At 46.4% G+C, this 23,503-nt stretch overlaps 1 protein-coding gene across 1 annotated transcript; it reads right to left on the bottom strand.

Moving 5' to 3' along the window:
* Positions 1-16,912: 16,912 nt before the first annotated feature.
* NTN5 (netrin 5) lies at positions 16,913-23,195 on the bottom strand. The gene is made up of 6 exons (XM_036742694.1): positions 22,529-23,195; positions 18,356-18,544; positions 18,090-18,239; positions 17,883-17,936; positions 17,639-17,719; positions 16,913-17,238 (listed from the first exon to the last, which is right to left on the bottom strand). Exons 1-6 carry the CDS (start codon positions 23,193-23,195, stop codon positions 16,913-16,915), a joined length of 1,467 nt encoding a protein of 488 aa, XP_036598589.1.
* Positions 23,196-23,503: the final 308 nt, after the last annotated feature.

Below are 23,503 nucleotides of genomic sequence, written 5' to 3'. Positions count from 1 at the left end.
TATTACTGAGTGAAAAGGTATTTTCAGTTTAGTGACTTTGGTGGTAGTTCCAAATTGCTTTGCAGAAAGACTGGACCAATTCATAGTGCATTAGTCTATCTACCTTCCCACAGTCTTTCAAATCTCTGTCATCTTCATTTTTGTCATCTTTGCCAATCTGATGACATGAAGTGGAGCCTCAGAGCTGGTTTAGTGTGTATCTCACTATTAATTATTAAGCATTTTTTTCACATGGCTGTTGATACCTCTAATTTTGTGTTAAAATTGTATCTTGTTCTTGTCCCTCTGACTACCCTCTTCCCTGTTAGTTAGTATAGCAAGTAAATTTATAAGTAGTGAGTACAAAGTGACAATAGTACAAAGTAAGATTTCAAAGGGGAACTGTCATGAGTGAAATTAAACAAACAGGTAAACTGAGGCCATTCTCTAAGCCAGATATCACTTATTAACAGATATATGAAGTCTGATACTAAAAGGTCAACGGATAGCCTCCATATGTGTCAAAGACTCAGAGTGTCTTCTTTCTGATTGGCCTGGCATCATTTGGACCTTCCCTGGCAAATGTGAGACCCAGCTATCTCTAGAAATCCTGACTGGAAAAACAAAGACCATATCAGTCTAGATTTAGTTTTCCCGTTGAAAACCAAGTCTCTCCCAACCTTGATTGGAAGGCAAGAACTGGAGGCTTGTCCCCTGGGGAAAACTAGCTCAAGCTGGGTCTCTGTTTAAGGGGCAAACAGAACTGAGGGTTTCACTTAGGAGGGCTCCAACCTAGGCTAGGAGTGATTACATTACTAGATCATGCTCTTCAGAAACTGCCTGCCCTTCAGAATAAGGAAAAGAATGGATCACAGGGTAATAATGATTATTAATTTTTTTTATTGTTTAGTCATTTTTCAGTCCTGTCTGACTCTGAGTTCAGTTTCCTGGCGTGGTGCTAGTATACTGTCCAGGTTTCACAGATATATAAACAATGAGCTCAGTGCATTGACTCTGTAGACCCTCAGTTTGCTAGTCTGTCTAATACCTTTTCTCTCCCACACTTTCCTTCAGAGCCTCCCAAACACTGAGCTAGCTCTGGAGATGCATGCATCAACTTCATCATCTATGTGTACAGGAAAGTAAACTGCCAAAGTGAGTGAACTTATCCACAGTATTCAGAATTTCTCCAGGTCTGGTACTGGCTGGTGGAGAACCTCTGTTTTTTTGGCGTTGATTGTTAGGCCAAAATTAGCACAAGCAGAAGAGAGTAGATCCATACTCTGTTGTATTTTAGCATCAGAGGCTGCATTGAGGGCACAATCATCTGCAAACAAGAAGTCATGCACCACCTCTCCCTCCACTTTAGTCTTGGCTTGTAGCCTTTTCAAGTTAAATAATTTCCTGTTGATTTGGTAGCTGACCTTGAAGCTGTTTTTGTCCTCGATTACATCACTGAAAACATCGTGCTGAAAAGCATGGGAACAAGCACACATCCCTGCTTCATGCCATTGGTGATTGGGAAAGAGGGAGAACATTGTCCATTACCAACAACCTGTGCAAGCATGACTTCATGGAATTAGTGTACAATACTAATGAACTTCTCTGGGCAACCAAATTTTGCCATGATCTTCCACAAGCCTTCACAACTGACAGTATCAAAGGCCTTGGTCAGATCTATGAATGCTGTATAGAGATCTTTGTTCTGCTCCTGGCATTTGTCCTGGAGTTGCCAGGTAGCAAACACCCTATCAGCCATTCCTGGGCCCTTTCTGAAGCTACTCTGGCCCTGGGTAGATGACCATCTTCCAGGTGAAGGATCAGCGTATTAAGGAGGACTCTGTCAAGAATCTTGCTGGCAATAACCAACAGGGAGACCTCCCCTGTGATTGTCACAGGACAATCTATTTCCTTTACTTTTATAGAGATGGACAATGGAGGCATCCTTGATCTCCTGGGGGATAACCTCCTCTTGCCCTATAATCTGGAAAATTTCAGTCAGCTTTTGTATGAGCAATGGACCCCCTACCTTGTAAATCTCAGCTGGAATAGAATCAGCACCACGTGCTTTTCCAGATGAGAGGAGCCTAATGGCATTCACAACCTCTTCTTCAGCCAGAGAGGGATTGACTTCAACCTGAAGTAAAAGGTCAATGGCTTCAGCATTGAGTGATGATGGTCTGTTGAGAACACCATGGAAGTGTTCAGCTCATCTCTCCAGGATCATGTTCTTATCACTAATCAGTGTGGCTCCATCAGCATTGAGTAGTTGAGATGCAGTGTATACCCTTGGCCCATAAATAGCCTTCAGGGCCTCATAAAAGTGTTTTGGATTGTTACTATCAGTGTAAAACTGAATTTCATCTGCCTCCTTACTGAGCCAAGAATCCTACATCTCTCCTACATCCAAGAATCCTACATCTAAGCTTTGCTTGTACTTTACTTTTGATAAAGTGAAATGCTGTCTTCTTAGAGAACTATCCTGCTGGTAAACCCGATGGAGTTCTCATTTTCCACTTAGCAGCTTCTGAATTTTCCCATCATTTTCATCAAACCAGTCCTGACATTTGTGAGTGTTCTGATCCAGATGAGCAAATGCAGTGCTATACACCAAGTCTCTGAAAACTGCCCACTCCTTTTCTGCTTCACTGTTGCCAACTGTGTGTTGGCTCAGCTTTCCCTCCAAGTTAGCAGTGAACTGTTCTGGCTAGGAGAAGTGTTCTTATCTGTTGACATTAAGTTTTATGGTATTCATTTTGCCTTGGGGCCATGGCTTTTGTTGAATGCTCAGAGAATCTCTGATCTATGTTCTATGATCAGTCCAGCACTCTGCACCACACGTTGCCTTCATCACTCTCACATCCTGTCTCTCTTCTCCTTACAATGACATAGTCTATTAAATGCCAATGTTTGCTCCAAGGCTGCATCCACAAAGTTTTATTGCATTTAGGTAAATAGAAGACAGTTGGTGATGAGAAGGTCAACTTCAGTAGTAAGTGACCATCGCTGTTGCTGTTTCCAACTCCGTTCCTCCCAAGGACTCCCTGCCAAGTCTGGTAGTCTGTGCCTACTCTGGCATTAAGGTCACCCAGAATGATAAGCTTATCCTCTTTTGGCACATTGATGGTGAAGCTTTCCAGGTCTTCATGTAATTTTTCTTTGACCTCATCAGGGTGGGATCATAGGCACTGATGACAGTGGCATGGCACTTTCCTGCGAGTGGCAACTGCATTGTCATGAGCCTGTCATTCATTCCTTTTTGGAGACACAAAAGCTTCTTGATTAGACTAGTCTTGATCAAAAAACCAACAACAGCTTCATGGAGCTCCCCATCAATTTGGCCATTCCAGAAAAAAAGCATGTACCTAGATAAACTGGCCTTCATTTGCCAGCCTTGTTTCACTCTGGCTGCTATTTGGATATGATAGCTGCTGAGTTCTCTCACAACAAGAAGTGTTTGTCTTTCAGGTCTACTGGATTTCATGTTGTCCATAAGCACATGCACATTCCATTTACCAATGGTGAGTGGAATCATCTTCACAAAAGTTTTTGTACATTTCTTTTGTGTTTTGACTGCAGAATAGGATCTGTGTCTGCCAAGGTTAGCAGGCCAGGGTTGGGAAGCAGATAATTTGTAAGGCACCTTTTCTAGCCCCTTCCTCACACCAGGAGGTGAGCAGCGCATTCCTTAAAAAAGGCTGCTTAGACACCCAAGGGGCTCTATGTCCTGGGCTGATGTCTTTTGACTTGCACATAAATTAGATCTAAGTGAGGCAGAGGGGCACAAAGTCATTGGCTTCACTCTCTCTTCCAGAGTATTGAAGTCCAGTGGCAGGACAAAAGCCAGGCTATGACCCAGGGTGAAGTGGATGCCCTTGGCATCTTCAATATCTGACCAAGCTCTAAGCCCTCCCAGTGCCTGCTTCAGCTAGTTTCATGGCCATTTGTAGCCAGAATGGACTTTGTTTTCTTTGAATGACTCAACTTGCCTCATTGAGCTTCCCTGGACGCTGGGGCTTGCTCTTCCAGGGCAGGAGGCCCAGCGACCATGCCAGGCATCAGAGAGCTTCCTGTGTGATGAGTCGTGGGGCTGGCTGAGGGGAGGTGTGTTAACGTGGTCTACACTAGGGGGAGGGGCCAAGTCAAGAACCAATCGACCCTGGTCGTTCAGGCGGCGCTTGATGATGTCAAAAACTCTATAAGAGGGGAGAGGACAGCTTGAAGATCCTCCTTTCCTTTTCCGGTTGGAGCCAGAGACGCCTACAGCCAAAGCTGAGCTGCCGGTAGCAGAGCTGACTAGAGGCTAGTGGGTAATCTTCTTACCGTAGAGGGGAAGCATGTATACGATTTTGCCTTATACCATCTTGCTTCTCTGTGGCCTCCTGGTTACCCTTGTGAGGCGGACTTACTGGGCCTGGAAGCTTTTGATGAAAATATCAAAATGGGGACGCTGGTTTGTGGGATTGTTACTGTGGAGTGTAAATACATGCTTTAGTTCTCCTGCCTTCTGCCTAGAGAATTCCTTATATCCTGCGGTTCCGGACCTTTTAGGCACATATGAGATTCTCTTTGAAATCCTAAATTCTGCCTTCCTAATATATTTGGCGATGAGGTGGATGGGATCGCTAGATATAAGATCTCTGTTCAGAAGCAGAAGAACTTCAGAGTAAGAGATGAATATCCCAGGGTGGGAGGATCCATTTTATTCCTCCTTAGCAAAGCAATTGGCTAAAAAAGCCGGACCCTGTGAAAACTGGGAACCAAGGCTACAGAGAGGGGATCCTAAGGATTTGGAAAGGTGTTTACAAGATGTTGGGATTCAGTCAGGGGCATCACTATCTAGGCAAAGCTGGATAGTGTTATCAGCCTACCGGCTAGTATATGAAAGATTGAGATTAAGTGAAAGAGATGGGGGCACTCCTATCCCACAGCAAGAAGGGGAATCTCAGATAGCAGGAGAACAAATTGCTGCTCAAGAACCCACTGACTCAGATGAGAACTTTTCTATTAATGTGGCTAGGAGCAACAGGAGGCCAAATAAGCCAAGAGTGCATCCCAACTCAGCCCAGACCAAGCCTGACTGCCTGCTTGGTCCTTGCCATGGTGGCAGGGGAAGCGAGTGGGGGGAAAATGAGACAAACGCTACTAGGGTTCAGGACATCCCTCGCACAGAGAATGGGAGATGGTTAAATACTCAGACAAGCGTTCGTCCTGTAGAGAGGAGGAGGACAGAAACCCGAGGTGGCAATTTAGTTACGAGGGAATTTCAGGAAGATTTCTCACCACAAGAGGTCACAGATATTTTGAGTAGATTTAACCAAAGAGTAGGAGAACCATTAATATCTTGGATGGTAAGGCTCAGTGATCAAGGGGCCGGTGGAATATTAGTAGATAAGAAGGACTGTATGAGATTCATAGGTATCAGCCACGATCCTCTAGTTCAGCAAGCTTTTAGGGAACATCATCAGCAAGGAGATGATGCTAGCAGGACTACTCTGTTGGCATTAGCTGCTGCGGGATGCAATAAGAGATATACTAATGATTCTATGTGGCCCACTGAGCACAGACCCTGGTATTCACTTAAAGATTGTATCATGATACTAAAGGAGGAGATAATGAAGACTGCTATTATGACAGGAACTGCAGACAAATATTACAATGATCCCATAGGAATCCCTCATAGGAATTTAATAATTAGGACTGCTCCCCCTGCTTATAAACAACTAATTTTGAATCTGTTACTTGGGGAAGTAGGGACCCATCTTACAGAGGTGATAAATAAGATTTTACAGTTACATGTGACTTAGGAGACTGGGGAAGGGATAGATCTCCTCGAGAGAGAGAAGGGTGAATAGCCAGCAAACTTGGCGCCAAAATGGAGTGACAAGAAAAGAAGTGTTCACTGCTCTATTGAGAGCAGGGGTAGGTTTTGAAATGATAGATGGCACTCCAACCAATGAATTGTACAGGATGTACTGAGATAAAGGACTCGATAACAGGAGAGATAGGGAAATAAGAACTGCTCCTGCAAATGCTACAGATGTTGAACCTTCATACCCAAGTGAATCACATGCCAGGGAATACTAGGAAACAGGCCAGGCCCCAGCCCAAATTAAGGAAATATGTAAGCTGGATTACAGACCTCACATTAACTTGACCATATATTGGAAAAATGGGTCAAGTACAGTAAGTAGGGCATTAATAGACACTGGGGCTGAGGCCACCCTTATCTATGGGAATCCAGACAAATTCAGCCATGGAACTCCTATTACCATCACAGGACTAGGAGGGACTGAAATATCAGCCAGACAAGTTAAATTGATGATGAAAATTGGACAGTTGCCCAAGAAAGAATATAGTGTGGTTATTGTGCCTATTCCTGAATACATCATTGGAATAGACATTTTGAAGGGTACGACCTTAAATTTACCTGAAGGGAAATACCAATTTGCTGTGAGGAAAATAGGCATTAATGCAATCTTAGTGGGGAAAATCAAGATGGATCCAATCACTTTGCCCGAACCTTCTGAAGTAATTACTTTGAGGCAATATCGTGTGCCAGGTGGGTAAGATGAAATTGCCAACACTATAAGAGAATGTGTTGAGGCAGGAGTGTTAGTCCCTACAACTACTCAATGGAACAACCCTGTCTGGCCAGTCCGAAAGTCAGATGGGACATGGAGGATGACAGTAGATTATAGACAGCTGAACAAAGTGACTCCTCCCTTGTATGCTGCTGTTCCAGACACAGTTACTTTAATAGAGAGAATACAAAAACATGAAGGGACTTGGTATGCAGTTATTGATTTGGCCAATGCCTTCTTTACGATCCCAATAGACCCCAAACAATGGAACCAGTTTGCTTTTACTTGGCAAGGCCGACAGTATACATTTACACGCCTGCCACAAGGATATATTCATAGCCCAACTATTTGCCACAGGATTGTAGCTGAGCATTTGGATGAATTAAAGCTACCTGGTGTACAGCTTACACATTACGTAGACGACATCATGATACAGGGAAAGAATATAAAAGAAGTGGAGGAGAGTCTAGCATTATTAACTGACCATATGAAAAGCAAAGGATGGGAAATCAACCCCGCAAAGGTTCAGGGGCCAGCTCAAACTGTAAAATTCTTGGGGATACAGTGGAATAGAGGACTGCGAGAAATTCTCCCTCAAGCTCGACAAAAAATTCAGGATTTTCCCACCCCTACTAATAAGAAAGAGGCCCAAAAGTTCATAGGGCTATTTGGTTATTGGAGACACCACATCCCACATTTGGGGCAGATTTTAAAACCCTTGTATAAAGTCACCAGAAAGAAATATGAATTCGATTGGGGCCTTGAACAAAGTAGAGCTTTTGAGGAAGCAAAGGCTGCTATACAATTAGCTCGGGACTTATGGCCTATGCAAAATGGGCCAGTGGAGTTACAAGTGACTGTACAAGATGACTATGCAAATTGGAGTCTGTGGCAAAAACAACAGAGCCGAAGTGTACCTTTAGGCTTTTGGTCAAGGAAACTGCCCTCATCTGGAGTGCAGTATACACCTTTTGAGAAGCAGCTGTTAGCTGCATATTGGGCTTTAGTAGAAACTGAGCAACTAACCCTGGGTCATGAAGTGATATTAAGGCCTGGAATTCCAATTATGACTTGGGTAATGAGTACCCCAGCTTCTCACAGAATTGGACATGCACAAGAGGCGAGCATAATCAAATGGAAGTGGTATATTCAGAATAGGTCCAGAGCAGGCAAAAGTAGAGTTTCTGCTTTACATGAATCTGTGGCGAACATTGGCACTGAGAGAAATGAAAAACCCCTTGAATCTAAGCAACAGATGGTGCCATCCTTAGTGAAATGGAATAATGGGTATGATGGACTAAGTGTAGAACAGAAGAAACATGCTTGGTTTACTGACGGGACAGCAAAATATGTAGGACAGAAGAGACATTGGAAAGCAGTAGCCTATAATCCCTGTACTAGGCGAACTCTGGAAAGTTCTGGGATAGGGGGAAGTAGCCAATATGCTGAACTGATGGCAGTACATCAGGCCATCAGAATGGAGAAGGGAGGACAGTGTCATATGTTCACTGATTCATGGGCGGTAGCTAATGGATTAGCTACTTGGATGCCTATATGGAGGAATCAGAATTGGGAGATTCATGGCAAACAAGTTTGGGGTAAAGAGTTATGGGAAAATATATGGGACATGTCTTTGGTTACGGATTTGTCAGTTTTTCATGTTGATGCTCACGCGACCCTGACCACACCAGAGCGTGAGTACAATGCACACACGGATCAACTAGCAAAGATTGCCACTGAATGTATTGTCCCTACTCCAACTCCAACTGATGACTCAGCCTTAGCAAGATGGGTCCACCAGACCGCCGGCCATTTAGGGGTCCAGGCCACCCACCGATGGGCACAGGATCGAGGTATCAGTATCTCTCATGCGTTGTTAAAACAAATAACAGAGGAGTGTTCTATATATCAATTAGAAAAAGAACGAACTCTTCCTAGGATAGTAACTGGAGAAATAGCAAGGGGAAAAGTTCCAGCCCAAATCTGGCAGATAGATTATATTGGCCCACTACCCCAGGATAAAGGATGTAAATATGTATGTACGTGTGTTGACACCTATTCAGGTGTACTAGTGGCTTGTCCTTATAAGGACGCAACTCAGAAAAACACCTGTAAAACCCTAGATATTGTAAGTTTATACTATGGAACCCCAATGCAGATTCAAAGTGACAATGGGTCACATTTCAAGGGCAAAGAAGTGAAAAGATATTGTGTGTTGAATAATATAGAATGGATATATCATATTCCATATTACCCACAAGCATCTGGGCTGATTGAAAGAATGAATGGATTGTTGAAAGAACAGCTGAGAAAATTAAGCTCTAATAATTCATATCGACGTTGGAAGGATAATTTGTCTATTGCCTTACGTAATTTGAATAATAGGCCCTTAGGGGGGAGTACACCTCTAGCCAGAATGATGACCCCAAATTTGCAGATTAGAGAACAGCAAACACGTGAGATCCAAAATATTGAATTTTGGACTGTGAGGGAAGATGTCCCCCTACCATGTCCAGGAACACCTGGTTCGGCAGGATGTGATTTACATTGTATAGAGAATTTTAGGTTGAATAGGAAAGAGATAAGAAAAACCCCTACTGGAGTATGTATGAGAATCCCCAAGAATCATTTTGGACGGATATTACCTAAACCAGGATTAGCAGCTCAAGGAGTACATGTATTGGCTGGAGTGATAGATTCGAATTATCAAAAAGAAATTGTTGTGACACTCCAAAATTTGGGTGAAAAACCTGTACAATTTGGTAGGAATGATAGGATAGTTCAAGTGATTATTATCCCCTGTGAAAAAATACCCTTTGTGAAAACTGACCCTCCTCCCAAAATAACTACTAGAGGGGCAAAAGGGGCTTGCTCCATTGATAGAATAAAGTTGGGAGCTAAGGTATGGGTAAAATGGAAGCCAGATGATATTCCAAAGGCTGCAGAAGTCATAGCCCATGGGAAGAACAACACTGTAACAGTTGTCTATTCAGGGGAAGATAATTACCAAATCGTGCCCCTGAACCATATATTTTACCGTGAATAGGGCTATAATATTAGATTCGCAGACCCCACAGGTATGGCTGATGCTGGTAATTGACACAAGCCACTCAGAGGGAAGGTGACTTTGTGTGATTAATGGATGAAAGCTTGTACACCTGGGGAAAGGCTGGGAGGACAATCCTAGTCTATCTAGGATGGGATCCTCCTGGTTTCCCTTGTACATCTGGGGAAAGGCGGGGAGGACAATCCTAGTCTATCTAGGATGGGATCCTCCTGGTTTCCCTTGTACATCTGGGGAAAGGCTGGGAGGACAATCCTGGTCTCCATCTAGGGTGGGATCTTCTTGGCTTAGCTTCCTCATTGTGTTCCGTTTAAAAAGAAACATTTCCCATCTGAGTTTGGCTCTGATATTGGATCTCTGCATAACTGAAATTTCAACTAAACTGGAGATGATTTTATTTGAAGGATAATAGCCCATACTTGCCTACTCTTTTTGTTCTCTGTTTTAGTTAACCTTGTCGCTAGTTCTGTCTCCTGCAGGTTTAAGCACCCTGCACTTTCTGGTGACTGCCTAAGCACGTAGCATTCTTGGAATTCCTGCCAGCTCGCTAAAGAACTGAACTCTGGAATTGGACTCTTTGGGGCAGGGACACCTCTACATCCAATTTCAGCAAGAAGAAGCTATGGAAAATGAGACCTTCACCCATTACCCCAAGATTTTGAGCCCCAATTGTTTGATGGGGGGAATGATGATAGTGTTCTGTGTACTTATTTTGTGTTATCCTTGCTGTATTGTTTTATTGTTATGATATTATTGATCCTATGTAATGGATACGAAGATCTAGGGGTGGACATTTGAATTATTAATAATTATTTTGGGATGATTGATTGAAGAGATTATCTGGCTGGGATCTAGGTGTGGATCACATTTGAATCGTAAACCAATATTTGGGAATGTCACTGAATGATATATTTTGCTTTATTGCGAATGATATGTTTTAGTTTCCTGCATAATTGGATCACAGTGTTCTAGGATATATAATTTAATTTGAATTATGATTGGATTGTGCATCCTAGAACATTGTGAGGGGTGGAGTGTAGCCAGAATGGACTTTGTTTTCTTTGAATGACTCAGCTTGCCTCGTTGAGCTTCCCTGGACGCTGGGGCTTGCTCTTCCAGGGCAGGAGGCCCAGCGACCATGCCAGGGATCAGAGAGCTTCCTGTGTGATGAGTCGTGGGGCTGGCTGAGGGGAGGTGTGTTAACGTGGTCTACACTAGGGGGAGGGGCCAAGTCAAGAACCAATCGACCCTGGTCGTTCAGGCGGCGCTTGATGATGTCAAAAACTCTATAAGAGGGGAGAGGACAGCTTGAAGATCCTCCTTTCCTTTTCCGGTTGGAGCCAGAGATGCCTACAGCCAAAGCTGAGCTGCCGGTAGCAGAGCTGACTAGAGGCTAGTGGGTAATCTTCTTACCGTAGAGGGGAAGCATGTATACGATTTTGCCTTATACCATCTCGCTTCTCTGTGGCCTCCTGGTTACCCTTGTGAGGCGGACTTACTGGGCCTGGAAGCTTTTGATTAAAATATCAAAATGGGGATGCTGGTTTGTGGGCTTGTTATTGTGGAGTGTAAATACATGCTTTAGTTCTCCTGCCTTCTGCCTAGAGAATTCCTTATATCCTGTGGTTCCGGACCTTTTAGGCACATATAAGATTCTCTTTGAAATCATAAATTTTGCCTTCCTAATATACCATTGGAACAAATTGTGCTCATCCACCCATTTTGCCAAGGGAAGTTTTCATGTGCTTGGGGTAGATATCCCCCTAACTCACTGGTGGGTTAGAGGCCTGTTGGTTACCCTTAACCTGATTTATCCCAATCTGCTGAGACTGTTTACTGGGGTGTGGCCACTGGGCATACTACAGCTTCTTGGAACCACAGGTGAAAGTTGGGTGGCAGGTGGGCACCAAAGGTAGATGAGCAGCCCTGACAAGGGCTTCACAAGCCCTCACACCAGAGGTACTAGTGTTTCCTGAGCACCCCATAGCAAATATTAAGCTAATGAGCTAACTCCAAGGTGTTGCTAACCAATAGCTTTGAAATAATGTGCACATGTTCAGGAACTAACCCTAAGGTGGCATGGATAAGAGTTAGCCTATCCACTACCAAAACCTTATAAAAATGAGAGTGCCAACTGAGTACTCTTCCATCCGCCATAGGTCCATGTTGCTCAAGTGCCCCCATTCCAATCCATTGTTAGAGAGGTGACTTTCTCTCCATTCTCTTCTCTGTGCTGCCTACCTCCCTCTGCCACCTCATCCCTATCCTCACATCATCCACCTCTGGAGCCCTACACCATTTGCCTCTGTACTCTGTGTCTTTAAAGTATTAATGAAGCATTACTTCCCACTTACTGCTTTCCCAGAGAGTATCAAGGAACCAGCATGCCTGAACCCTACTCTATCCAGAGTGACCTTCTTGTGGTCCCCTTCCCTTAATCACAATTAATAATTCAATAAATTAATTAGCAATTCAAACTTCTTTGAGAAATGCCTGTTTGTATCTTTAACCATTTATCTCCTGGGGAATAGCTTTTGTCTTCATATATTTAAATGAGTTCCTTATATATCTTAGAGAGACCCTTACTACTAGGGTCTTTTTTCCCCCAGTTAACTGTTTTCCTGCTAATTTTGACTGAATTGTCTTTATCATGCAAAACCTTTTTAATCATATGTAAACGAAACCATCCAATTTAAACCCCGTGATTCCATCCTTTGCTTTGTCATGAATTCTTCCCCAATCCACAGCTGTGAAAGGTATTTCCTTCTCTGTACCCATAATTGGTTATATTTTTGTTTAGAAAGTATATGACAACCTAAGAAGAGGAAGAGTAATTGTAATTAAAAAGTGACTCTGATGACTTTTTTGGAATATACAGGAAAGGTGATGATTTATGTGAATTTATTTTAAATCTTGCTACTTTGCTGAAGTTGAAAATAGTGTCAATTTATTTTCAGTTGAATCTTTAAGGTTCTCCTAATGGGCCATTATATATTCAAAAATCAATAGCTTTGATTTTTGAATATATTTGATTTTCCGTGTTGTCTATGTTTATTCCCTCAACTTCTTTTTCTTGTCTTATTGCTATAGGTAATATTTCTAGCACCATATCAAATAATAATGATTAAAAAGGCCATCCTTGCCTCAGTCCATTCTTTTTGAAAGACCTCTAGAATTCCTCCATTATGTATAGTCTTGGGCCTTGTTTCAAATAGATACTATTTACCATGTTAAGAAAAGGTCCATTTATCCACATACTTTTTTGCTGTTTCTTATTTATTTATTTTTTTGAGGGGGGAAGGCAGGGCAATTGGGGTTAAGTGACTTGCCCAAGGTCACACAGCTAGTAAGTATGTCAAGTGTCTGAGGCTGGATTTGAAATCAGGTTGTCCTGACTTCAGGGCCGATGCTCTACTCACTGTGCTACCTAGCTGTCCCCCATTTTGCTGTTTCTTAAGAGATAGATGTATTTTTCAAAAGTGTTTACAATATTTATGACTTAATCATGTGATTTTAATTTTTATTAATGTGGCCCATTTTAGTAATAGTAACAAAAACTATTATGATTATAATTTTTATTATATTAAACCAACCTTTAATTCTTGGCATAACTCCAACTTGATCATCATACATAAACATTATGATACATAGTTTTAGCTCTTGTAATATTGTACTTAAGATTTTTGTATCAATATTTACCAGGGACCGTGGTCTATGGTTTTCTTTCTCTGCTTTATTTCTCCCTGGTTTAAATTTCAAGGCCAAATTTGTATAATAGAAGGAATTTGACAGATCTCTTTTTTTCCTATTTTTTAAACAATTAAATATAATATGAGAAATATTGTTCTTGGAATACTTGAAAGAATACCACTTTAAAAACTATCTGATCCAGGAACATTTTTGTTTGGGAGTTCATCTATAGCTTGGTCAAAATTTGTTCTAAAATTGGTTCATTTAACTTTTCTATTCCCTGTTCTGTTAATCTGGGTATTTTGTAGTTTTGCAAATATACATTCATTTCATCTAAGTCCTCTATCTTGTCAGCTTATTATAATAAGGCAAAATAATTTATGATAATCTCCTATATTTCATCTTAATTTGCTGTGAATTCTTGTCATTCTTGAATATAGCAATTTGGTTCCCTTCCCCCCCCCCCCCCCCCCCGCCCGTGTGTAATCAGATTAACTAAATGCTTGTCTATTTTATTCGTCTTCCCCCCCATCCCTACTTTTTGTGGTGTTCTGCATCTATAGCCTCCCATCTTTACAGAGAAGGAACAAAAACACATTTTTTTCCTCTCCTCTTTGGGCCAAGATCGATCATTCTAATTACTAAAACTAGGTGGAATATATACTGTCAGATTTGGTCAATGCATTATTTAATTGTGCTCAACTGCCTTTTCTTTTTCTTTCTTTCAAAATTCTTGTTTCTCCCTTTCTGGGGAAGGGTCAAGGAGAAATATATTTGGACATGAAGCTAATGCTAAAGCAAATGTATCAATATAAATGTAAATGTATTTACACAAAGTTTGTAATTTGGGGTTCTTTTGTCAAGCTGATTTTTTAAATCCAAGTGTAAAACATGTGGAAGCTGTTTAGTCATTTTTCAGTCATGTCCGACTCTCTGTAACCCCATCTGGGTCACAGTGATTTGCCATTTCCTTCTCCAGCTCATTTTACACATGAGGAAACTGAGGCAAACAGGGTGAAGTGACTTGCCCAGGGTCACATAGCTAGAAAGTGTTTGAGGCCAGATGGGAACTCAGGAAGACAGTCTTCCTTCCGGACTCCAGGCCCAGAGCTCTCTGCACTATGGCACCACCTAGTGCCCAATAAACCTTTATACTTAGTGAATTTTATCTTAGTAGATTCAGCCCAAGGCATTATTAGTCTATCAAGATCTTGAATCCTGACTTACCATTGCATGGGCTAGCTATCCCTTCCAGGTAGGTTGTTCAGTCATGTTGGACTCTCCATGACAGTGGGCACCATAGCACGTCAGGCCCTCCACTATCCTCCAGCTATGTACCATTTGTGAATCTGATGAGCATGCCTTTGAGGCCTTTATCCAAGTCAGAATAAAAATGTTGATGGGCACAAGGCCTGGCACAGAGCCCTAGGGCCCTTCTCTGGAGACCTTCTACCAAGTTGGCATGGAACCATGAAAACTACTCCTTGATTCGATCCACCTCAAAAATTTCTCAATCCACCTACAAGTGGCCTGCATCTCTCCATCTTTTCCAGAGGAGACTCTGTCAACTCTGAGCTTTCTTTCCACTCTCAACAGCTACTTCCCATGACTACTGGCAGACCAACCTTCCCTAAGCACAGGGCTAGATTTGTAGATCCATCCTCCAATAAGATTTCAACAGCTAGCTGCCAAGTCAGCCCGAGGGAATTTTAAACCTTTCTCCGTAGTATTTAAGGTCTTCTCTACTTTGGCACCTCGTTTTCTTTCTTGCTGGTCTAACCACATACTTTGATACAAGTCCATACCTAACTCTGGGCCATGCTAAAAGCCCACCTCCTCTAGGAGGCCTTTCTAAATCCACTTTCATGCTAGTGCATCCACTCTGTGGATTATCTTCAATTTATCTCGTTTATATCTTGTTTGCGTATAGATGCTTGCATGCCATCTTCCTTTTGAACTATGACCCCCTTGAGATCAGGGAGTCTTTTGCCTTTGTATTTGCAGCCTGATGTCACTGTCCTCCTGGAGAATGAAGGACAAACAGCACCAGCAGAACTTGGCACAGTGCTGAGCCCCCACCGTGAGGTGCTTCATCAGTGTTCATTGGTTCATTGACACTCCTTATTACAGGTTTCATGAAGGAGATTCCAGAGATAAATGCCGTGAATCCTCCTGGACCTCTCCCCCATTAGTCTCGCACTGACTTTGGCACTGTCTGACTTGGATTCTCACAAACTTGTCCATCCCCTTTGTGGACTTGTGGGGACAAGAGGAAATCCAAGGGAATCACAGAGTTTAAAGGGCAGAGTGGTGGCTTCCCCAAGAGGCCACATGCATGGACTTCAGAGACAAAGTGGGATGGACAGATCAGGTAAGAGAAGCATTTGAGCTGATATGCAACTGAAGCCTGTTTGGACTGTGGTCTGCAGCTCTCCCCTTCCTTCTTCCTCCTATGTGAGTGAGGGCCCACTTCCGAACCATTAGCTTTGTTTCATAAAAGTCTGTTTACCTTTTTCTGTTTAAAAAGTTTACTCCATTTGTTTATGTCAAAAGCTGATCAATAAGTTGCTAAGTCGTGCATGCTACTGTTCAACGAAGAGCGGAGAAGGCCAATTGGGAAAGTCTGGAAGGGGAGACAGATTTTTAAAGCTGCTGGTTTTGCCAGAGTGAGATTTCTAACTGGGGGCTCCAAGTTAAAAGAGAGATACTGACTTCATTTTACCAGTTCCCAGGTCCAAGGGAATACATTCACCAACTTCAATCTGGGCCAATGAATTCACTGCAGCAGTGGCCGGGCAAGGTGGACAATCTCCTATTAGTGGGGACTGGTTTGAAAGGAAGACAGCTGAAAGTGTGGTTTGGGGAAAATATCAGGCCCCAAGGAAGAAGTAGCTCCACCCACAAGAAGATATGTGGTGGGGGCTGTCAGTGACAGACAGCCCTACTGGTGGGCTCCCCCACAAGGATCACTCTGACATCACCCATAATTCTGCTCAGGTGGAGTAAGCGCTAGATTGGGGGAGGGGGGAGATCTGGGTTCAAATTCAAACTCCTCTGCTTACTAGCTGTGTGCTTTTGGGTGAACCATTTCATTCTCTGGGGAAATTATGAAGTCGTATTGGATTCTCACATTCTTTGACTTATACTTCGACCCCCAAACATCAGGGATGGGGCTACTCCCTCACCAGCTTCAGCATTTCTCTTAATTGAATCGATTTGCTAGAACCCCACAAGGACACTCCCTCTCCAGGACCTCAGTGGGCATTCCCTGCTTTTGCACCACCCCTCAAGGATGACAGGCATTGTTCTTCCTCTCCCCTCCCACTCCCACCACCCCCTATCAGCTGTTCAAGCCCACTTCCTCAGGTATTCCAGCCTCCAGCCGTGACCCCTGGGAGGAAGAGGCTTCCCCTTACCCAGACCCATCCCTCTGGGGATATCTCTAAAGGATGCCCAGTCCCACCCCTTCTGGTCTTTCAGGGATTCTCTCCCTGCCCCTAGTGCCTACAGAAGACTCAGGAGGGGTAGGGGTACGGCTGCTTTATTGGGGATGGATGGAAGTTTCCATGTCAGACATAGCCTCGAGGAGAGATTCTCAGGGGCAGCTCCCGGCCCGTTCCTCCCGCTGCCGCCGCTTCAGGGTCTGTGCCCATTGGGGTCTCCAGGGCAGGGCGCGCCCACGATGATCGAGGACCAAGCGGGTGGGGTCCGGTCCTCCGGGAGGCCCCCCTAGTAGCAGATAGACAGACCCAGGCCTGAGGGTTAGGCAGCCGCAGACAAGGTCGGCGCGAGGAACCCAGGCATCCTGTAATCCGGTGCTCAGGGGCTCTGCTCGCTGCTTGTATACAGCCAGGACGCGGATCCTCAGACGCCACCAGGTTGGGCCTGAGGGCTCGGCGGACTGGACCTGAGCTCGAAGAACTAATGAGAGAGAGAGCAGGAAAGTCAGACTGTCCCCTGGGGACCCTTGAACCATTCCCCTGTTCGGTCTCTGGGGACTCAGGCCTCCCTAATCTCAAAACTAGACCCATTTCTCCCCTAGTTCAGACCCCTAACGGACCCAGACGTCCCATCTTCCACCCTGGCTCTTTCTAGTTGGAAAGGCCCCCTGGGCCCCCTCCTCGTAGACTGAGGCGTCCCTGTCCCGCTGCCCTGGTCCGGGGAGGGTTTAGGCTTCCCTTCCCCAGCTTTGCCTCTGGCGATACTCGGGCTTTCTAGGCTCCGGCCCTCGGGGAACTGATCCAGACAAAAAAAGTGAAGGTACTTGGATCTCCCGGACCGGGATCCCCGCCCCGCCCAGGCCGGAGGCTCAGGATCTTACCGTAGGCTTGATGACAGTATTCCTGCAGACTCATGTGAACTCGGGATTCAGACGCGTTACAGAGGCTCTGACACGTTGGGTCTGCGGACGATCCCAGAAGTGAGCCTCTCTGCGCCCCCACCATGGTCCCTCCTCCGCACCGCGCCCCCACCCCCTCTGCCCAGGTCCTGAATCCTCGCCTAGGCGTGCTGTTGTTTAGCTCCAGCTGGGTTCAGGGACCCAAGCCCTCGGGGTCCCCCAATACCTGGAGTGTAGACACTAGGGGTTGTGGCCTCTGTAATCGTTATCTCTGGGATCCCTGAGAGAAGGAAAACGTGCAGGAGGGAGAGAACCTTAATCATTCCACTCAGGCTTCTCGACCAGCAGCAACTGCCCCTCGGGGCTCCAGGTGTCCCCTCCCTAGTCCCTGCCTCTGCCCCTTGGGGCCCCGGGAGTCCCTGCCCAAACTCACGCTGACAGGGCAGGCGGACAGAACGACTCTGCTGGTAGCCCGCAGCGCAGCGGTCACAGGAGGGGCCGGTCACTCCTGGCTTGCAGGGACACTGTCCGTTGGTCTGGTTGCACTGGGCCCCGGTTGCACCGATGGGGTGGCACTGGCAGGCTGGGCGAGGGAGAACCCTCGGTGACACAGAGTCACCTCCTTTGAGATCCCCAGCCCAGGTCCTCTCCCAGCCGGATCCCCTAGGAATCCAGCCGCCGTCCCCCGACGGAACTCACCACGGCAGGCCCTGCGGCTGGATAGGGGCTGCTTGGGGTCCCGCCAGTAGCCCCGCTCGCAGTAGTGGCAGTGACGGCCAGCGGTGTGGTGGCGGCAGCGTTCGCAGACACCTCCGCTCCGCCCTCCCGACAGCCGGAATACCTCGGCGTGGAAGCGACAGCGTCGCGCGTGCAGATTGCAGGAGCAGGCTGGGAGATGGGACAGGACTAGAGTCAGGGTACAGGGATGGGCACACCTTGGCCAGCTGTCCGCCCCGCCCCGCCCCCCCCCCCCAGCCCCTGGGAGAGAGGGCAGATTGGCCCTCTGGGCCATTAGGTCATGTCTATGGGTTTGCCTATCTGTACAAAGACATCGGTGGGCAGTTGATGCCCTTGAGTTCCCGAGAGAGTGGGCTGCTTCTGAGGGAAGAAGGAAGTCGTGCCTGGCTTAGTGGAGTCCAGAAGTGTGGGATGATCTGTCGGAAGGTTTGGTACAAAATCTGCTGAGAAAATGGTTTAGGAAAAGGAGAGGGGGAGAAGAATGGGGAAACACTGAGGTGGAGTGTGTGCTAGTGGAAAGGAGAGTGCAGCCTGGGCCTCCTTCAAGGCAGCTCACATCCCACATTCTAGGAGAGGACTTTCAGGACTCCCTGCTGGGGCCTCCTCTGGGGATCCTCACACCTGGATCATGGCAACAGCTGCTGGGGGGAGGGGTCTGCCTGCCTCAAGCCTCTCCCCACTCCAATCCATCCTCCATTCAGCCACTAAAGTGATTTTGCTAAAGAATGGGCCTGATCCTATTATCATATTACTGCCCCCCCTTACTTAATTTCAGTGATTCCCTCTCACCTCAAGGATCAAATCCATAAGCTAGCCCCCTCCTACCTTTCCAGTCTTCTTACACCTTACTCCTCACCTTGATCCAGTGACACTGGCCTCCTGGCTGTTCCCAGAAAAAGACACTCCAGCTCTTTACTCTGGGCATTTTCTCTGGTTGTCCCCCAGTTCAACCTGGAACTCTTCCCTCCTCAGCTCTAACTCCTGATCTCCTTAAATCCTTTCAAGTCCCAGTTAAAATTCCATCTTTTAGGGGATGCCTTTCCCAACCTCTCTTAATCCTAATGTTTTGTCTTTGTTTATTATGTCCTATTTATCCAGTCTGTAGCTTGCTTGTACATATTTGTTCAAATGATGTCTCCCCCATTAGACCTTGAGGTCAAGTACTGTCTTTTGCCTCTTTTTTTTTTTTATCCCCAGCACTTAGCAAAGTGGCTGGTACATAGTAAGCACTTAATAAATGTTGTTGACTGACTAAATAAATTGAGTCTTGCCTCACCATCTGAAGTTTCCTTGTCTTGTCCATTCTTCCTGTGCCATATTTCATATATCTGACATTTCTGCAACCACTGTAACAATCTTCTAATTGGATTCCTGCCTTCTAGTATTTCCTTTTCCCAACTCACATTTCACAAAAAATAATCTTCCTACAAGGCAGTTCAGAATAAGTCACCTTCTGGCTCAGTCAGCTCCAATCCTTCTTCCTGATAAAGTACAAAGGCTTTACCCTGACATTCAAGGCCCTCCAAAGCATGGTTCCAACTTACCTGTCTAGCCTTCATGTACTTCACTTTCCTTTACACATGCCACTTTCTAGCCACCACTTCATGCAGTGCCTTACACATAGTAGGCACTCACTAAATGAACTGAGAAGAGGATAGAACTCTGAAAGGGAGAATTGAATAGTGAGAGGGAACCTGAGGCAGCTTTGAGGAAGGACATGGTGAATTCCATGAAGGGATTGTTGAGTTTGAGGTGTTGATGGAGGCATCCAGGTGGAGCTGTTCAATTGGTAGCTGAGGGTGCAGAACTAACATTCAGGAGAGCAGTCTGGGCTGGATAATATGGATGTGGGGAGTCATCTGAACAGAGATGGTCATTGAACCCAGAGGGGCAGATGAAATCAACCAGAGAGACTGCATGGAAGGAAGAGAAGAGGATCCAGAACAGATTGTTGGGGAGGGGACACTCTAAGTGTAAGAGATGGATAAGGACTCACCAAAGAGACTAAAAAAGAGCCATCAGGCAGGTAGGAGAAGGAGCAGGACAAGCATTGTCACAGAAGACAAAAGAGATGAGTATTAAATGAGAATATGTTCATAAAGCACTTAGCACTAGGCCAGGAACATAGCATAGCCGGTCTTAATAAATGTTTATTCCCCCCTATTCAGGAGGAGAGAGAGTGGTTAGTAGGGTCAAAAGTTGGAGAGAGGTCAAGGAGGATGAGGACTGAGAAAAGATCATTATATTAAGCAATTAATAGGTTATTGATAACCTTTTAAAAAGCAGTTTCTCCAGAGTGGTGGAGTCAGAAGCCAGGGTAGAGAGAAGCTGGAGAATAAGTGGGTAGAAAAGACAAAGGAGCAATGAATGGAGACTTTTTTTTCTAGGAGCAAAGCAGCAAAAGGGAGGAGGAATATCTTAGGGAGGGAATGATAGAGTTAAGTGAGGGTGTTTGTTTTTAATGGATAGGGGAACCCTGAGCATATCTGTAGGTATCCAGGAAGATGCTGGCAGATGGGGAGAGACTGAAGATTTGAGAGAGGGGATGATAGATGGGGCAAGCTCCCATAGCGGATGGGAAGGGATGAGATCAAGTACCCAAATAGAGGCCTTGGCCTTGGCAAAGAGAAGGGCCATCACTTCATCAGAGATGAATGGTGAAGTAGACAGGTGGCAATGTAAAGATGTTCTGATGTTTGGAGTAGAGGAAATGAGGGGACCCAGGACAGATTGCCTTGATTTGCTTAGCAGAGTAAGAAGCAAGGTCAGATCTGTTGCCGGGCCTGGTAGGAAGTGGTTCAAGGGGCTTTAGGAGAGGAAGAGGTTTGGAATGGTAGCTACTGAGAGTGAGCAGAGAATGTCAGTCAATGAATGACAGAATTGCCAAGCAGCAGTGAGGGTTGAGATCAGTTGGGATCAGACCATCTGGATTTGTAGTGGATAGAATCAGCATGATTTGGTGACTTCCTCCAACAGTTTGGGAGTTAGGGCAGAAAACAGTGCAGGGGATGGCTCATGATTGATTGGCAGGTCAACCAGCAGCTGAAAGATTGTGCCCACAGGAATTCAAGGTTGAGGAGTGGTACATTGTTGAATTTGTTAACTATAGAGTCAGAATTGTGAAGGGAGGAAAGAGGGAAGAACAGAGGGGTTGATGGCCTTGAGGCTCTAGGAGAGGTGGAGAGGAAGAAACCAGGACTGTCACCATGGGGACTGGGCCCTCTCTGTTCACCATTCCAGTCACCAAGGCTCCATTCTCCCACTCAGTATCCTAGGCTTCCTGGGGGAGTTGGTTCCTCGAAGGGCTGGTCTCCCCCTCAGAAGTCCATTTCTACTTCCTGTTCCTCACCCCCTCCCATCTCCTCCAGGCATAATCCTATCTGTGTCTCTATCTCTTCCTTTGCCATTCACCTTCCCATTCTCCTGTTGAGCCCCACTGTCTCAAGAATTTCATTCTCCCTCCATCAAAGTCCTAGAAGCTCTGAGATCCCACCTCTCAGTGGGAGAAGAGCACCCCGAGAGGGAGGAGAGAACATTGGGAGGCAGTCCTAAAAACTGGGAGGGACAAGGGGACCATTCAAAGAAGCTCGAATAGTGAGGACAACAACAGAACTCGGACAGACAGAATGGGGGTCACTCAGTAACATGAATGACAAGGTAACCATTGAAAGGGGATAGAACCCGGAGGCCACGAGGAAGCAGAGAACAAACCACGGAGAAGTGGAGGCCAGCACTAAGGAGGACAATGGGGGGAGGGCAGAAGAAGGAAGACTGAGAAAGAGAATGGATTCTTCAGGGGGAAAGTGGACAAGTCTGAGGCTGCACGCCATCAGAATTCTCAGGATTAGCTAGAGGTAGGGATGGGAGAATGTAAAAACCCTGACTAGGAGGGCAGAACCCCGCAGGGGAGGCTAAGTGGAGAATCAGGGGGCAGAATGAGGCTGGGGAGGGGGGCAGGGAGGCCGGAAGCCTAGCACTCTAGGGGAAAGGGTGGAACTCTGGTGGGGGGGAGGGGGATGGAGCTTAAGAAAAATGCCAAATGGCACTACCTGAGTGACCTCACCAGTCTGGGTCTCAGTTTCTTCATATGTAAGGGGAAGGGGGGGCTGGGACGTAAACTATAGGGGCACTCACGCTGACACGCGTACGGGTGCTGAGGCGTGGCTGGCCTCCAGGGCCAGTCCTGGTGAGACGGAAGACAACTTTCGCACCCCGGGCCGGTGGTGTGGTGGCGGCAGCGGCAGCGTGGGGGCTGGAGTCGGGCCGCGCAGCGGCCGGCGTGGCCATGACACTGACATCGGCCGCGCACAGCCACGGACGCCAGCGCTTCTGGGGACCCCAACTCCACGCGGAGGCGGACGGCTGGCCGGTGTTGGGCAGGGCCGAGCTGGGCGCGGAGGGTCAGCTCAGCAGTCGGGCCTCCCCCCGAAGTCCAGAGCCTGGCTAGGGGCCACCAGGGCCCTCCGGCGGCTCCTTCGCCGTTCGACGTAGCCAGGACCCGGGCCCCGGCGACAGCGTTGGCGGCCGGTGGGGAGCAGAAGCGCAGGTGGACTGAAGTCAAAAGGTAGGGGCCCCCGAGGACCAGGTTCAGGCTGCTGCTGTGATTGGCCGCTCGGCCGCACGAGCCCCCAGCCCAAGCCAGGAGGGCTGTCGGGGGGACACAGAAGCGGGGCCTGCCCTGGGCGTCCGAGCAGTGCTCCCCCTCCCCCAGGGTGAAGAGGACGAGCAGGCCAAGGGAGAAAGTGAAGGGCATGCTGGCGTGGCCTTGGACCTGGAGGAGACCGTAGACACATCCAGCCATCCTGGCAACCTACTCCCCAAGGACCCAGGTTCCCCCTATCCTGCCTAGGTTCCCAAGAATCTCCGCCCTCATCCCAGCCAGTCGGAGACCGAGGTGCTCCATCCTCTAGCTTCATGTAGGCGTCCTTTTTCCATCCTTTATCCCGAGACCCAGGCTTTGGTTTACCCAATACCCATTCAGGTACCCAGGACTCCCCTCCTGCATCCCCACCCACATGGGGACAGCGATTCTCCTTTCCCCAGATCAGCCCCGCCTCCTAGGGGACCCTGGTGCCTCCTCCCCCGCCCCACCCGCAGGGACCCCGTCTC

The sequence above is a fragment of the Trichosurus vulpecula genome, chromosome 2, assembly GCF_011100635.1.
Source record: "Trichosurus vulpecula isolate mTriVul1 chromosome 2, mTriVul1.pri, whole genome shotgun sequence".
NCBI lineage: Eukaryota > Metazoa > Chordata > Mammalia > Diprotodontia > Phalangeridae > Trichosurus > Trichosurus vulpecula.
Note: the sequence above shows the minus strand (reverse complement) of the source record. Positions and strands in the feature narration are given on the sequence as shown.

Coding starts and splice junctions, on each gene's coding strand:
- NTN5 (XM_036742694.1), bottom strand. CDS start 23,195: ATGGCTGGATGTGTCTACGGTCTCCTCCAGGTCCAAGGCCACGCCAGC. Junction 17,720..17,882: donor CCCTAGTGTCTACACTCCAG/GTATTGGGGGAC, acceptor GATCGTCCGCAG/ACCCAACGTGTCAGAGCCTC. Junction 17,239..17,638: donor ATACTGTCATCAAGCCTACG/GTAAGATCCTGA, acceptor CTCTCTCATTAG/TTCTTCGAGCTCAGGTCCAG.